This window comes from Chiloscyllium punctatum, chromosome 2 (assembly GCF_047496795.1).
Source record: "Chiloscyllium punctatum isolate Juve2018m chromosome 2, sChiPun1.3, whole genome shotgun sequence".
Classification (NCBI taxonomy): Eukaryota; Metazoa; Chordata; class Chondrichthyes; order Orectolobiformes; family Hemiscylliidae; genus Chiloscyllium; species Chiloscyllium punctatum.
Genome location: NC_092740.1, coordinates 48583225 through 48599073, shown reverse-complemented (window position 1 = coordinate 48599073; position 15849 = coordinate 48583225). Strand labels below are relative to the sequence as shown.

The window sequence follows — 15849 nt, the reverse complement described above, 5'->3', positions numbered from 1 at the left end:
TGGCTAGAGTTATACCTAACACAGAGGTAGATTTTTGTGTTTGTTGGAGGTCATTCCTCTCAGCCGCACAGCAGCACAGCAGAAGTTCTTCAGGTTAGCATTCTGGGGCCAATCATCTTAAACTGCTTCATCAGTGTCCTTCTTTCCATCATAAGATCAGAGGTAAAGAACGTATTCCATTGGTTGCAAAATACTTAACACCATTTAAGACTCCTCAGATACTGAAGCACTAAGTCCAAATGTAGCACGACTTGGATAACCTTCTGATTTGTGCTGTTAAGCAGTAAGTTACATTTGTGCTACACAAGGTAATGACCATCTGCAACCATCACTCCTTTATATTCAGTGGCATTACTATTACTGGATTCCCCCAATATCAATATGCTTGGGGTTACAATTGAGCACAAATTGAACTGGACAGGCCATATGAACGTTGTGGCTTCATGGCCAGGTTATTGGCTATGAATTCTGTGGCAGCTAACTCATCTCCTGACTCCTCAAGTCTGTTCAACATATGCAAGGCATTTGACAGGAGTGTAATGGAATAGCCCCCAATTGCCTGGATGAATGAAGCTTTAACAACACTCAAGATATTTGACAACTCCCAAGATATGTAGCCCACTTAACTGACATTTCATCTTAACACCTCCAGTATTCACTCCCTCTGGTGGTAGTATTGTGTGTTATCTAAAAGATGCACTGCAATGAATTATAATTGTGGCTCACCAGAACCATAAACAGAACACAAAGTAAATAGAGAGTAAACTAGAACAGGTAATGCTTTATTGTGCACCTACTAAGCTCCACAGTGAATCCTAGACGACCTCCCCAAGCGCCTGTGACAAGTCACGGCATCCACTTCCTTAAAGGAGCAAAACAACACAACTACAAAGTAACACAATGATTCACCATGACCTCTCCAACAGTCCCTTTCAACTCCTATCAATGCTGGTATAATGACTGTCTAGCCCAAGGAAAATCCAGGTCTGCCGGGCCACTCAGTGGTTAGCACTGCTGCCTCACAGCTCCAGGGACCCAGGTTTGATTCCACCATTGGACAAATGTCTGTGTGGAGTTTGCACATTCTCCCCATGTCTGCGTGAGTTTCCTCCAGGTGCATTGGTTTCCTCCTACAGTTCAAAGGTGTGCTGGTTAGGTGGATTGGACATACTCAATTGCCCATAGTATCCAGGAATGTGTGGGCTAGGTGGATTAGCCATGGGAAATGTCGGGTTACAAGGATAGAATAAGGGGTTGGGTCTGGTTGGGATGCTCTTTTGAGGACCAGTGTGAACTCAATGAGCCAAATGGCCTGTTTCTACACTGTAAATGATTCTATATGTCATCACTAATGCCTTTTTCCTCAACACTGTAGCCCTGCGAGAAACTAAGCTTGTTCAAAGTGGATCCCTTAAAAATAAACAAAGGTTATTCTGATGGGAGGAAACCTAAAAGGCAACATGTTTCAAACTAAAAGACTTGAAACATAATTATTATATTATGGTGCTCCTATAACAAAAGTCCATTGTCGATATTTACCATTAAATAAGTGAGTATAAGTTCAGGGTTCAGATAATAAAAGAATTTTCCCTCAAAACTTAATGAACTGCTAGCAACCACAATTCGATATATTACCTAATTTTTTTTTTGCCAAGAAGACATGCTATCTTTTATCACTCATGTCCTCCTCTGGTGGCTTAGAAATGAAATTTAGAAACATTTCTATGCAAATAATTTATTACATCTCTCATACTGCCTTTCCATTTCTGTAACATAGAATTCCCAATCTTATGTGTGTGCTGCATTTCGGGTGCAACTGAAACCTTGGTTTGGTATTAAGTCAGTGGAATCTATCTCAATGATATACGGTGGAATCAGTGACAATTTCATTCACGCTTCTAACACGGAAAAATACCTCCAAGGCAAGGACATCACTTCTGATGAGACTTTGCAAGGTAAGTCTATGATTCTGGTTAGGCATACATGGAAATTGAAAATCAAAAGATCAGTTGCATCATATTGGTTCTATGCCTGGTACATTTTATACCTCACAAAACACTCGCAAAGAATCATGAAATGAAACAGCAAATTTAAGCGATGTCAGAACAGAAGAAATTGGCACTTGAGAGGTGACCAAATCCTTGTGGGGACGCTTTTGGAGTCAGCTGTAAATGGCATTCCTTGTCACTGAAATTTGCTGCCTATTATCATGTGTACTGAAGCTGAAAATTAAAGGGGGCAGGAATTTGATTTGGAAGCCATGATGTAGGAGGACTGGATGATGCTCTTTTGCTGCAATTTCAGAACTTAGTTTGGGGTGTTGGGATGAAAGTGTCCTTTCTCACCTCAAGCGACTTCAATAAAAAATTTCAACAATGTCTTCAGTGAACGAGTGTCTGCATAGAACTGCATAGAATTAGCATTAATAAGAAGCATGGTTCTTATGGAAAATGGAAGTGTCAACCTGACAAAAAAACACCTATAAGTGGTCTTTACTCATGAGCTTACTCATTCTCCACAAAACATATCTTCATATTCGGTTGAGGGCAAGACTATTAATTCTGATGTGTCTTGGCTCCACCAACATTCTGTCTAAATAACAAATTGGCTACTTTATCTACAGATGTACAACTGATTGGCTTTAGCTAACTCAGAGCCAGCCTCTCTTGGGATGATATTAAAATGAAGTGCCCTCAATCTTCATTGATGTAAAAAAAACCCAATGATCCTCTTTCTATCCCTCCCCTCTCTTTCCCTTAAATCTCCCATCTCACCCTTTTTTTTCCTTATCTCCCTATTTCCAAGCCTTTCCTCTCTATTTGTGATTCTTCTCTGTCCCTTCCTAATCTTTCTTCTGCCCCTTATAACCTTGCGGCTTCTCTCCAGAACACATTCCCCATACTCCACATAACCCCACCTGTAATTATCATTCCCCTCATCTCACATCTCCTTCCCCTCCTCAATCGTTTTCCTCCCTCTCTTATTCGTTCTTTATTTCTTCCATTTGCCTCCCCATATCTGCTACTTGCCTCTTGTCTTCCTTGCTTTTCCTCCACCCTCTCCTCCATCTCCCCATGCTGCTGCCTCCCACATCTTTCTCATTTCTGCCTTCTCCTCTTCCCTTACCTCCTTTCCCATTTGCTCTCTCTCTCTCTCTCTCTCTCTCTCTCTCTCCCTTGATACTGCAGGAGATTGATCATTATAAATCTTTAATTGCTAAGTTATGTTTTGATAAATAGTTAGATATCAGTTACAAGGCAGAATATAAGTGTTTTGTATATTGGGGATAAATTTGTCTAGTCATTAATTACTAAAAATGATGGTTGTAGGTGCCTTGGCAATACTTGCAAAGGAGGTAATTCCTGATGACAGTGATCCACTAGTTGCAAGAGCAGAATACAGGCAATCTCTGGCACTTGGGCTTTTCTATAAGGTGAGTAACTCTTAAAAACACTTTTAAAAATGTTCCTTGTTGTCAATATTGGTTGTAAAAACTGAAGTAATTTGTGGAAGGAGGAAAAGCAGAGGTGAGTAGGAAGAAAGATTAATGGATCATTATTTAAACACATCACAGAGCCTATCATTGGTGATACAAACCAGATAAATTTTAGGTTTGAACTTAGCTTCTTCTGAATCAGTCAGGATTGGTTGCTTTGATCATGGAGACACCAGACTTTAAGGAAAAGGAATATCGGTGAACGTGTTCAAACTTAATTACTACACGGTGAAATTTGGTAAAATGTCTACTTCAGTAGAAGACAAATTGTCTTCATTCATCTACTCAGGGTTACATTGAGTGGCATTCAATGCAAACTTCAAAGGTAAAAGATCGGTGTGATATGTTTTCAAGTTCCCAATGATTTGATTTTTTTTAGCAGTTTCCAATCATTGATCAGTTTTTAGCAGGTGGATTTCAAACATTATGAAGATTAAATTGGTCTCTACCAAAATTAATTTCAAACTAAGTAAGAATATGAGTGAGACCAGGAAACAAGTCTCCAATAAGACTTTGTACAGTTGCTCTGAAAATATTCAGTTCTGCTGGCTTAAACCAATGTTAACCCCGAAAATCTAAAAGACTTAGCACTGCTAACTTTTAGTTCTAGTTTACTGATTAATAAATTAATCTTTCTTTTGAACTTTCTTTGATCAGTTTTTCCTATTTTTGCTGGGTGAAAGATATGTTTCACCCTACAATCGGAGTGCCATATATTCTTTGAATCGTCCTATATCCTCAGGAAAACAAACATTCAGCAGCAAACCAGAAGACTATCCTTTGACAGAGCCTATGCCAAAATTAGGGGCCTACAAGCAGGTAAGAATTTGATTTGTCTCCTGTTTGGTCCTATTGATTTATGTACATGGCACAAATTCAGATAACATTAGGTGGTATAATGGTATTTTCACTGAATGGATAATCCAGAACCCTAGTCTAATATACTGGAGATATGGGATTGAAATCCATAGATTTAAAGCATCTCTGATCTGTTATTAAAACCATTCCACATGAGGGAGAAGAGAAAAACAAAACTGAACAATGTCTGCAAATTCCTGATACCCAAGGGATGGTGAGTGTAAAAGATACTATATTATTTCAAAGTAAAGCACCATACAAGCATTTTTCAAGCTTTAAAATTCAAATACCTGATCCAGCAGAAAGATTCTTCAAAGGGAGAAAACTGACCATAGTGAGAGTCAATATGAGGCTGAGCAGTGTGAGGAGGCTTCCTTTACTGAAATACAGTAGCAAACTATCTAGCAAGATTAGGAATAGCCATGGAACTTGAATTTACTTCACCAGAACAGCACAGCCATGGAGCTTGAACTTACTTCACCGGAACGGGACAGGGAAGGATCAAATTCTAACCAGAACTGGGCACTTCGAATGAAAAGATTTTTAACGTATTTAATTGTTTCAATGATAGACAGCAAGTCTGAAGTCAACCTATTAAGTTATTTCATAGGAGCAAAAGCATACGATAGAATTGCAAGACAAAATATCAATGAAACATGAGATAAATTTGAAGACATTTTAAAAGCCTTTGATAACTCTCAAGCTTTCAACTTGCAAACCAGCAAGATTTTAGAAAGGGCCCAATTCAACACTGGTGAACTAATAAATACATTTATTCATGATCTTTGCAGGCTGGATGAATGATTTGGAAATGGAAAGTTAAGATCAGAATTAATAAGAGATCACACTGTTGGCAGTGTTGCAGAATACCTATCATGTGTTTCTTAAAATTAACATAGTAGTTTTTCACTCAACCATGAGCAAGCAATGCTGCAGATTTGGTTTTAATAATAAAACTGAGGTTTAGTACACAAAAGAATTAAACATGAAGTAGAATAAACCAACCTATTCACATACAACATATTTCAAAAACACATGGCAAAACAATATTCCATCTATTTCAATACTGTCTCTTTAAAGTTGTGAAATACCAGACAGGAAGTATTTCCTTCTCTGTCACATTTATAAATTTGACTTTCAGATCCTGATCTTGAGTGCTTGATAGACTTTTTCTTAATTATTCGCACAGCTAAGAGTAAATTTGCTTAGTTTCAACAAACTCCTCAAGGTTCTAACCTTTGTCAGTCCTTTGTAAGTTTGTAACTAAAATACTTACACTAAGGTAACCTATTTCCTAACTGGTCTGAACTAGCTCCTTTCTTCAGGGGAATTCTTGCAGAATAAGAAAGACTTTGTCTTATAGGAAGCAATATGGTCAGTTAGCAAAGCACAAGTCCAGAAACACAAGAAAGCAATCCTTAGAAGTGCAGAAAATGCTTGGGTCAGAAAAATTCCAATGACCGTACGTTTGCTTAAATATAAAACAGTGAAAGAACCCCAGAAAATAAGAGACAACTGGTAGGAAAATGCAAAATGCAAGATAAAACGCTGGAAGAAATCTGATGGCAAAAAATCTCACAGGTGTCCTATAGATTGTATTCATTGCAAGAAAGTTAGAAATTTTGGAAAGACATATCAAAGTAAAAGTATTGAAATAGGTGGATTTTGATTCACCATATTTTTTGAAAATTGTCAAGTTATGGGTTTATGAATAGCTTGGTTTGTTCTACTTTGTGTTCAATTTGTTACAACCAAATCTGCAGCATAACTTGCTTACGTTTGAGTGAAAGACCACTGTTTGTTTTTTAAAGAACAAGACAGATTTTAGAGGTGCCGGTGTTGGACTGTGGGTGGACAAGGTCAGAATTCAGACGATGCCAGATTATAGTCTGGCAGGTCTATTTGAAATCACAAGCTTTTGGAGTGTTGCCCCTTCATCAAAGCTTGTGATTTCAAATAAACCTGTTGGCCTACAACCTGGTGTCGTCTGAATTCTGACCTGGTCCAGGTTTTAGTTTGGGATTTGACTTGCCCAGTAGAAACATCAGCTAGGATCGTGACATGTTCCATTTGGCAGGAAGAATAAAAAGCAAGCATTTTATCTACATGGAGCAGGATTGCAGGGCTCTAAGATACAAAGATACCTGGATGCCCTCATAGTGTTGGTGAGGGGACCCACTGAATGTCATTTATCTGAATTTTACAAAAGTTCACATTAGAGATTAATGTGTAACATTATAGTACATGGGATTGGAGGTGGTGCACTGATATGGATAGAAAACCAGGAACGAAAAGTAGGAATAAACTGTTGTTTTTCAGAATGGCGCGCCACAGGAATTAGTCCTAGGACCTTAGCTATTTCATAACATATATTAACGATTTAGATGAGGAAACTAAATGTAATATCTTCAAGTTTCCACGTGGCACTAAGCTGAGTGAGATGGTAAATGTGAGGAGGACACAGAGCTGCTTCAATGTAATTTGGACAAGCTGAGTGAATGGTCAAATGCATAGTAGATGCAGTATATTGGAGACAAAAGCGAGGTTATCTACTTTAGAAGTAAAAGCAGTAAGGCTAATTATCATCAGAATGACTATAGATTAAGAACGCGGTATGTGCAATGATCCCTGGGTGTCTTTGTCCACCAATCATGAAGGCCAGCATGCAGGTGCAGCATGTGATCAAGAAAGCAAATGATATGTTGGCCTTCAGAGTGAGAGGATTCAAGTGCAGGAGCAGGAATATCTTGCTGAACTTATCCAGGGGCCTGGTGAGACCACACCTGGAGCATTGTGTGCAGTTTTGGTCTCCTTATCTGAGGAAGGACGGTCTTGCTACAAAGGGAGTGCAATAAAGTTTCATCACCCTGATTCTTGGAATGGTAGGACTGATGTGTGAAGAGAGGTTGAATTGTTTAGGATTTTGTTTGCTGGCATTCAGAAGATTGAGTGGAATCCATAGAAATTTATAAAATCCTAACAGAACGTGACAGGGTAAGTGCAGGAAGGACTTTCTTAATAACTAGGGTGTCCAGAATCAGTGGTCACAATCTAAGGATACACGGGAAACTATTTAAGATTGAGATGAGAATACATTCCTTCATTCAAAGAGATGTGAGCCTGTGGAATTCCCTGCTATGTAATGTTGCTGAGGCCAAAATACTGTATTATTTCAAGAAGGAGTTGGACAGAGCATTTGAGGTTAAGGGAGTCAAAGGATATGAGGGAAAAGCAGGATTGGATGTTGAGCCATTATCATAATAAATGGCAGAGCATTCTCGAAGGCTGTTTTGCTTATTATTGCTGCTATTTTCTATGTTTTTAAGTATGCATGAAACACAAAACATCCTGTCAGAACATCCTCACTTTTAATCCTCTCAGAAGACTTTGAGTCTTTGGAGCTCTCATCCACAAAATATGGTGGAGGCAGACCTTGAATATTTTTAATGCAGCAGTAGATGGATTCCTGATACACAAAGGGGGTGGGGCAGGCTTGGTGGTGAAAGGCTATTGGGGTTCAGTGAGAATGTGGAGTAATCAGATCAGTCGTGACCATGTTGAATAGTGGAGCAGACTCAGGGGGCTAAGTCACTTACTCCTGCTCATAACCCATCTGCTCCAAACCAAAAACTGACAGAAACCCAATTACATGGTTGAGGAATAATTGAAGTTGAAATCAAAGGAAAGATGCAAAGGAAAGCAGAAATTAGAGACATTGCATGTTCTACAATATCAAGAATTGTCTCTTTTAAGCAGAAAGACCTGTCAGAAAATGAAAGAAGTTAGTCAGCAGAGTTCAAGAGTCACTTTCAAAAATGCTTGTCAGATTATTTATGGGGTTAAGAAAGCTCTAAACCTGCATGTCTTTCCAGACCTATTTTTATGAATCAGGCCAGACCCTCTCAAACTATTTTAAGGGAGGAGCCTAACTTTGCTTGTTGTTTGTAAGTCGATATTCCAGGAGAGGTGTAGCTGGTTTTAAACAAACAGAATTTATTTACAAGTTTACCGAATGAAATACAAACAAAAGAGAACAGAATATAGAATAACTTAGCCCATCTGAAAACCCAGCAGATTATCCCAACCTAATGATGCTGTTCCAATATTTGCAACAATCCCCATAAACTCTGCTTGCCAAAAAAAGATAAAATCAAACATAGGGTTTTACAGGAGAGATGTCAGAGTGAGGGAGGATCAGTATGGACCTGCTTCTTAGGGTCCAGCAACTTCACAATCTGACTGACTGCTTTCAATGAACAGCTAGACTATTAAAAACCAAACCAAGGGTGAAAGTGAGGACTGCAGTTGCTGGAGATTAGAGTTGAGAGCGTGGCGCTAAAAAAGTGCAGCGTGTCAAGCAGCATCCGAGAAGCAGGAAAATCAACGTTTCATTGGGAATGAGGCTGAGAGCCTTGGGGTAGAGAGATAAATGGGAGGGGTTGGGGCTTGGGGAAGATAGCTGAGAGTGTAATAGGTGGATGGAGGTGGGGGTAAAAGTGATAGGTTGGAGGTGAGGATGGAGTGGATGGGTGGGAAGGAAGATTAGATTAGATTACTTTAGATTCCCTACAGTATGGAAACAGGCCCTTCAGCCCAGTAAGTCCACACCAACCCTACGAAGAGTAACCCACACAGACCCATTCCTCTACTCTATATTTACCCCTGACTAATGCACCTGACATTATGGGCAATTTAGCATGGCCAATTCATCTCACAGGCACATCTTTGGATTGTGGGAGGAAACCGGAGCACCTGAAGGAAACCCACGCAGACACAGGGAGAATATGCAAACTCTACACAGACAGTCGCCCAAGGTGGAAATTGAACTCGGGTCCCTGGCGCTGTGAGGTAGCAGTGCTAACCACTGAGCCACCAGGCCATCCAGATGAACCAGTTTCACCAGTTTCCTCATTTCCCCTTCCCCCACCTTGTCCCAGTTCCAACCTTCCAACTCAGTACTGCCCTCATGACCTGTCCCATCTATCCATCTTCCTTCCCACCGGTCTGCTCTACCCTCCCTCCAACCTATCACCTTCACCCCCACTTCCGTCCACTTATTGCACTCACACTACCTTCCCACCCAGCCCCACCACCCCCTTCCATTTGTCTCTCCACCCTGAGGCTCCCAACCTCATTCCTGATGAAGGGCTTTTGCCTGAAAAGTTGATTTTCCTGCTCTTCAGATACTGCCTAACCTGCTGTGCTTTTCCAACACCACACACTCAACAAAACCCAAACCAAACCAAACCAAAAAAGAATGGAATTGGGAGAATTGACCATTCCCCTTTCATTGTCCAAGGTTTTAAAAAGAAACTTGAAAATCTTTTGCCTGAGGCAGTATCTGTTAGCTATAAACAAATTGGCCTAAAACCCTTCAGACCTAGACCTTTCGGAATTGCAGCTTTTATGACCTCACTGATAAAAGGCCAAGGACAGCATTACCTTGCTAAAGGAGCAGCATCATCACACTATGAAAACACCACACTCACTATTGAAACAAGTCAAACATCATCGAGGAGATTTGTTCAGGATGGAATCATACAGAAAGAGAAGAGGCCCTTCAGCCTATCATGACTGTGCTGCCAAAACACTATAAAAACTAGAAATCCTGGTTCGTGAGAGCTGGCCACACCCAGGCAGGCTGCTTCTATTGTCTAACTTTTTAAAAAAAACTCAAGGTCTCATAAGCTGTTTATTCTTGTGGTTTTGATAGATTGCTTGGCACTTCTGCCTTATAACCTCTCTTCAAAAAAAAGGACAAAATAACTGTTAAAGCTATAGCATAACCACACTATGGCCCTCATAATTTTATACATCTCAATCACATTCCTCTCAAACTCTTGTGCTGTAGGAAAGCAATCCTAATCTGTCTAATCTCTCTTATTAACTGAAACTCACCAGCCCAGGTCACATCCTGGTAAATTTCATCTGCATCCAGCATTATCACATCCCTTTCTGATATGGATTCCAGAACTACACACAATACTTTAACTGTGGCCTAACAAGCATTTTATAAGGTTCCAGCATAATCTCCATGCTCTTAAACACAGTGCCTCAGATAATAAAGACAAGAATAGAAATGCCTTCTTAACTATTTTATCCACCTCACCTGATAACTTAAAGATTTAATCTAAGTGCACACCACAGTCCCTCTGATTCTCAGTGCTTTTCAGGTTCTTAGTGTTCATTGTATGTTACGTTGTCTTGTTTGTCCTACCCAAGTGCATCACCTCACATTTATCCAGATTGAATTCCATTTGCTACTGATCAGCCCATCTGACCAGCCCATCTATATCATTTTGATCTAAGGCTATCCTCCTCACTAATTACCATCCCACCAATTTTTGGATTATTTGCCAATTTCCTGATCAACCCTCCTACATTCAAATCTAAATCAATTGTACAAACTGCAAACAGCCAAAGATCCCAATGCTGACCTCAATAGGACACATGTCCAGTAAGAAACACACTCCTCGACCCTCTGCTTCCTGTCATTCAGCCAATTGTTGATCCAATTTGCCAAATTTCTTTGGATTCTATAGGTTCTTGCCTTTACTATCAGTCTTCCATACAGGACCTTATTATGCCTTGCTGTTCAAATAGAATACACATTCGAAAACGTCAATCAAGTTAGTCAGACACAAACTCCTCTTATTAAACCTTGTTGACTGTCCCTGGTTGGATCTGCCTCTCCAAACGCAGATTAATTCTGTTCATCAGAATTAATTCCAATACTTTGCATAGCAATGATGTTGGAATGACTGGCCTGTTGTTTCCTGGTTTGTCCCTTGCTCCCTGCTCTCATAATGGCACCACTTTAGCTCTCCCCTAGGCTTCCTGCACTGCTCTGTGTCCAGAGAGTAAATTAAGTATTTTTGCAGCACCTCTACTATGTCCTTCCTTGCCTCACTCAACAAGTGACCTCTGAGGAATATGCCAGAAGTTAATAGATAAATGAGGAAAATTTTAGGAAATTCAGCATGGTCATTGCGTGAGCAATCAGTAATCAACACTTCTCAAAGCATGGTCAATGGAACAGAAGATGCAGTTGTAACTGTGAAAAGCATTGCCATAGTCCTTTGAATGATGGAGTAAGTTTAAGCATGCATTTCCTTTTTCTTACATCCAGACCACCGGTGAACTACTTTACATCAATGACATATTCCCTCGACATAATGAGTTATTTTCAGCATTTTGTCTGAGCAAAGTGGGAAATGCAACTATCAGTCACATTGACATTTCAGTGGCTGAGAGATGGTTTGGCGCTGTCAAGGTAAGTAGTAAATAGAATTGGTGAGTGCACTGTTTTCCAATGCTGTCGGTTTGGCATTGTATATATGAACAAAACAATGCCCAAAATATCTATGTTAAGCTTTGAATTAATTAATCTCATCTATTTCAAATCATAGGTAATCTTAGCAAAGGACATACCTGGATCTAATACATTTATGCCTCCACCTTTTGAGGTTGAAGAGATTTTAAGCAGTGGTCCTGTTCTGTATGCTGGGCAGCCAATCGCATTATGCATTGGAGGTAATGCAATTGGAAAAAAGTACAAATCCGAACTTTATCAAATTCAATTCTTAGAAATCTAATTGTGCCTGAAAATAAATACAGAGGAGGCAGTGAGTGTACTGTGCCTGTCTATTCACGTGATTATGGACCATTTAAGACTGGTGCTGTCCACCTGTTACAGTGGGCCACATTTGCAAACAGTACATTTATTGTGTGTCTGTTCGGCAAAATGAGAAATTGGGCATGATTTATTTGCTGAAAGGCAGCCAACATTTTTTTAAAAGGCATGTACACAGTAATGAAATGCTGTGAAAGGATTAAACTATCTAAGTAGCTAGGTTCTTGGAGGCAGCATTGAATACCCTAGTTCACTTTGTTAACTGAGAAGAGGAGATCTCAACTTTCAGTATGAAACAATGGGAAACAATGAAAAAGAAGAATTGTGGGAAAATGGAAAAAGATGCAGATAAGAGTTGACCCAAAATGAACATGTAGATATTGGAGGATTGTTTTTCCCCACATGCAACACTGTACCATCTTAGGTTTGAGGATGGCTTTCTTTCACTCCAGTATTGTAGGTCCTGAAATGTCTAAATACTGTATCCACAAACCTTACCATATGGGAGGTCAATGAGATTTGCTGGAGAAGGCAGGTGGGATGCTTGAGTTTTCATTCCCTCCTTCCACTGTTTGCGCTTGTCCTCCTGTCTGGGCCTGGGGGAGGATGCTCCAAACTGTTGCCAACTGTGTGATTGTTTCTTCTCGATTTTGAAAGGTCTTGGACTTGACCTTCCCTCAAATCAGTGGGGATGCTTTCAGAGGGGCGGGGTGGCTCAAAGATGCTTTGAAGCTTTCCTCTGCCTTCCTGGTAACTTCTTGCAACAACAAGCTCAGAGTAGAGACTTTATTTTGTAAGCCTTTTATCAAATGCATATGATGTGACCAGCCCATTGTTTGATTGGCCTCATTTAATATGTGTAAACACATTTCCAGAAAATCTTATATTGTTTAGAATCTAAAATGAAACATAACTATATTTCCACCCAAGAAAATATAGAAATAGAACTCAAACTTAAAGCTATACATTGTTCTATGAAGGGCTTTTGCCCGAAACGTTGATTTTCCTGCTCCAAGGATGCTGCCTGACCTGCTGTGCTTTTCCAGCACCACTCTAATCTATTGTTCTGTCGCTGTTAGACACCAAGTTTCCAAATAGTAAGAATAATGTATCATGAATATTCATTATAGCCCCCCCCTCCATCCACACATCGTGCGATCTAATGTATTCCTCCCTTCACCCATGTGAAAAGTATTGGCCACAGAAGCAGAAGACAAGAATCTATAAAACAACATATAAAAGATGGTAAGTTGGAGAAAGGTTATTTCTAGAGAGAAAAAAAACAGTAAAGAAAAAGGTATACATTGAAATGAATGTACTGGTCCTCTATTTTAAAGTACATAAGACAAATCAGACCAGTATACCTTATTTACAATTTTTCCTTTATTTTTTGATCTCCTGGGAAATCACTTTTTGTGTGATTTTCCTTTCCCTAGAGCTGGTGAGAAGGGAAAATAATTGGATGAGTTGGTCCTGGAGAGATACTCATCCCTTTCTCATCAGCTCAGCAATTATGTGCTGGCTGAGAATACCCAAGAAAAACAGTCAAATCAGCAATTAAGTGTTTCAGATTTAGTGCATTCTATATGGCAGCACCTTTACCAATGAGATCCCCATCCCAACACTTTCCTCTTATGGAGTATAAATATCATTTTCCCTTCAATTTGACATTTCTTTCTGGTGAAGACAAGCTTCAATAAATTATGTTTTTATTCAGCAATACTCAAATAAATAAAACGATAGCCCACATTTGCTCTCTGCTACATATTGAAGAGTGTGGCTATCTTGCCAAAAGGAGACCTCAGTTGCATTTTTTAAAATGTTAGATATAGTGAGAAATCATGCAAGTATTTGGTAAAAACATATCCATGATGATAGATATAGCAGTGTTGATCAATTTGTGAATTGCACATTTTAGGATTATTTTAATTACAGGTGTTGGTTTTCACTTTTGCTTCAGTAGCTGCCAAGATATGTGTATTAATCGTATCCATTTTTATATTAAGTTTCACAGCATTTTGCTCTGGAGATGGTAGAAGAAATAAAGGTCACCTACAAAGATGAAAAACCACCAATAGTGACCCTGGATGACGCTATTGAGCAAAAGTCCTTTTATCCATTATCAGGAAAGGAATTAGTTGTTGGAGACCCTGAAGATGCTATTTCAGAATCTTTGCACCAAATTGAAGGGGAAGTTAGAGCAGGTGAACAGTACCATTTCCACATGGAAACACAGGTAACTCTCCTTTTACATTTAATATATAGAACTGAAATTAATTAAAAGGTTAGTGACAAGGGAAGGTGCATAGTGTATAATTATGCTGATAAATTTAATTCTTATTTTAAGATTGATGTTATGGTTAAAACTTAAAAATGTGTTGCTGGAAAAGCGCGGCAGGTCAGGCAGCATCAAAGGAGAAGGAGAATCGATGTTTTGGGCATAAGCCCTTCCTCAGGAATGAGGAGGGTGTGCCAAGCAGGCTAAGATAAAAGGTAGAGAGGAGGGACTTGGGGGAGGGGCGTTGGGAAAGCGATAGGTGGAAGGAGGTTAAGGTGATGGTGATAGGCCGGCGAGGGGGTGGGGGTGGAGACGTCGGGAAGAAGATTGCGGGTCAAGAAGGTGGTGCTGAGTCTGAGGGCTGGGACTGAGAAAAGGTGGGGGGAGGGGAAATGAGGAAGCTGGAGAAATCCGCATTCATCCTCTGTGGTGGAGGGTTCCTAGGCGGAAGATGAGTCACTCTTCCTCCAGGCATTGTGTCGCCATGGTCTGGCGACGGAGGAGGCCAAGGACCTTCATGTCCTTGGTGGAGTGGGAGGGGGAGTTAAAGTGTTCAGCCACGGGGTGGTTGGGTTGGTTGGTGCTGGTGTCCCAGAGGTGTTCCCTGAAACGTTCCGCAAGTAGGCGGCCTGTCTCCCCAATGTATAGGAGGCCACATCGGGTGCAGCGGATGCAGTAAATGATGTGTGTGGAGGTGCAGGTTATTAAAAGTCCAATGGATGCCATATCCAAATCTCTTACTTGCCTCCATCTCCAGGTCTGTTATATTTACCATCCCATTTGTTTTGCAGTTTCAATATTGATTTCCTGACTGATCTGGAGTGCTTTGCGCAAGACATTGGTAATGGGCTATGTATAGAACAGGTACATGCCTGAAGGGAGCAGAGGCCAGGTCACAATGTTTCAGAGGCATAGAGTCATCTAGCACAGAAACAGACCACTCAGCCCAACTCGTCCTTGCTGACCAGATTGTCTAAACTGAACTAGTCCCATTTTCCTGCATTTGGCCCATATCCCTCTAAACTTTTCATATTATTGTACTTATCGAAATGTCTTTTAAATGTTGTAATTTTGTTAAGATAGTGGGAAAAAATATAACTTCGGATTTTAGTACCTGGGATCTTTATTGAACAAGATTTTTTTAAAAAGAAACTTAAAATGGCCACAACAACAGGTTGAAACAACTCATGAAACCACAAGTAAACAAGAAGAGTCTGAGCTGAAATTATCATGATCACCTTGTTATTTTAAGGCATTGAAACATAGATCTGTATTTCCAGTTTGACTTATAACTTTTTGATTAAGTGTCACAAAATGAGATGAAAGGATCATCTGAAAAATTTCCAGCCTGAAAAACAATGAATTTGGATACAGGAAACCACGACTGAATAAAAACATGAACAAAGGATGATTATTGAAGTTGAATGAAAGCAGCAGCTTTCCAACCACATTCTGGACAACCTTCAGGAGATACAGATAGTTGTGCCATTTTGTACTTCCACAGCTCCAGAAGAATGTCAATACAGACAATAAGATAATGATCTTTGTAGAATGGAAGCTATCATATGTGATCTGCTAGCTTAT

The 15849-nt window shown here is 39.9% G+C and overlaps 1 protein-coding gene across 3 annotated transcripts in view; it reads left to right on the top strand.

Moving 5' to 3' along the window:
- LOC140483790 (xanthine dehydrogenase-like) overlaps positions 1 to 15849 on the top strand; it is a 173386-nt gene that overhangs the window by 91696 nt on the left and 65841 nt on the right. For all 3 annotated transcript variants that reach the window (XM_072582379.1, XM_072582357.1, XM_072582368.1), the window contains exons 12-17: positions 1778 to 1955; positions 3330 to 3433; positions 4154 to 4315; positions 11484 to 11627; positions 11764 to 11887; positions 13994 to 14223. In XM_072582379.1, the coding sequence (XP_072438480.1) occupies positions 1778 to 1955; positions 3330 to 3433; positions 4154 to 4315; positions 11484 to 11627; positions 11764 to 11887; positions 13994 to 14223 (942 nt within the window). The remainder of the gene's footprint in view (positions 1 to 1777; positions 1956 to 3329; positions 3434 to 4153; positions 4316 to 11483; positions 11628 to 11763; positions 11888 to 13993; positions 14224 to 15849) is intronic.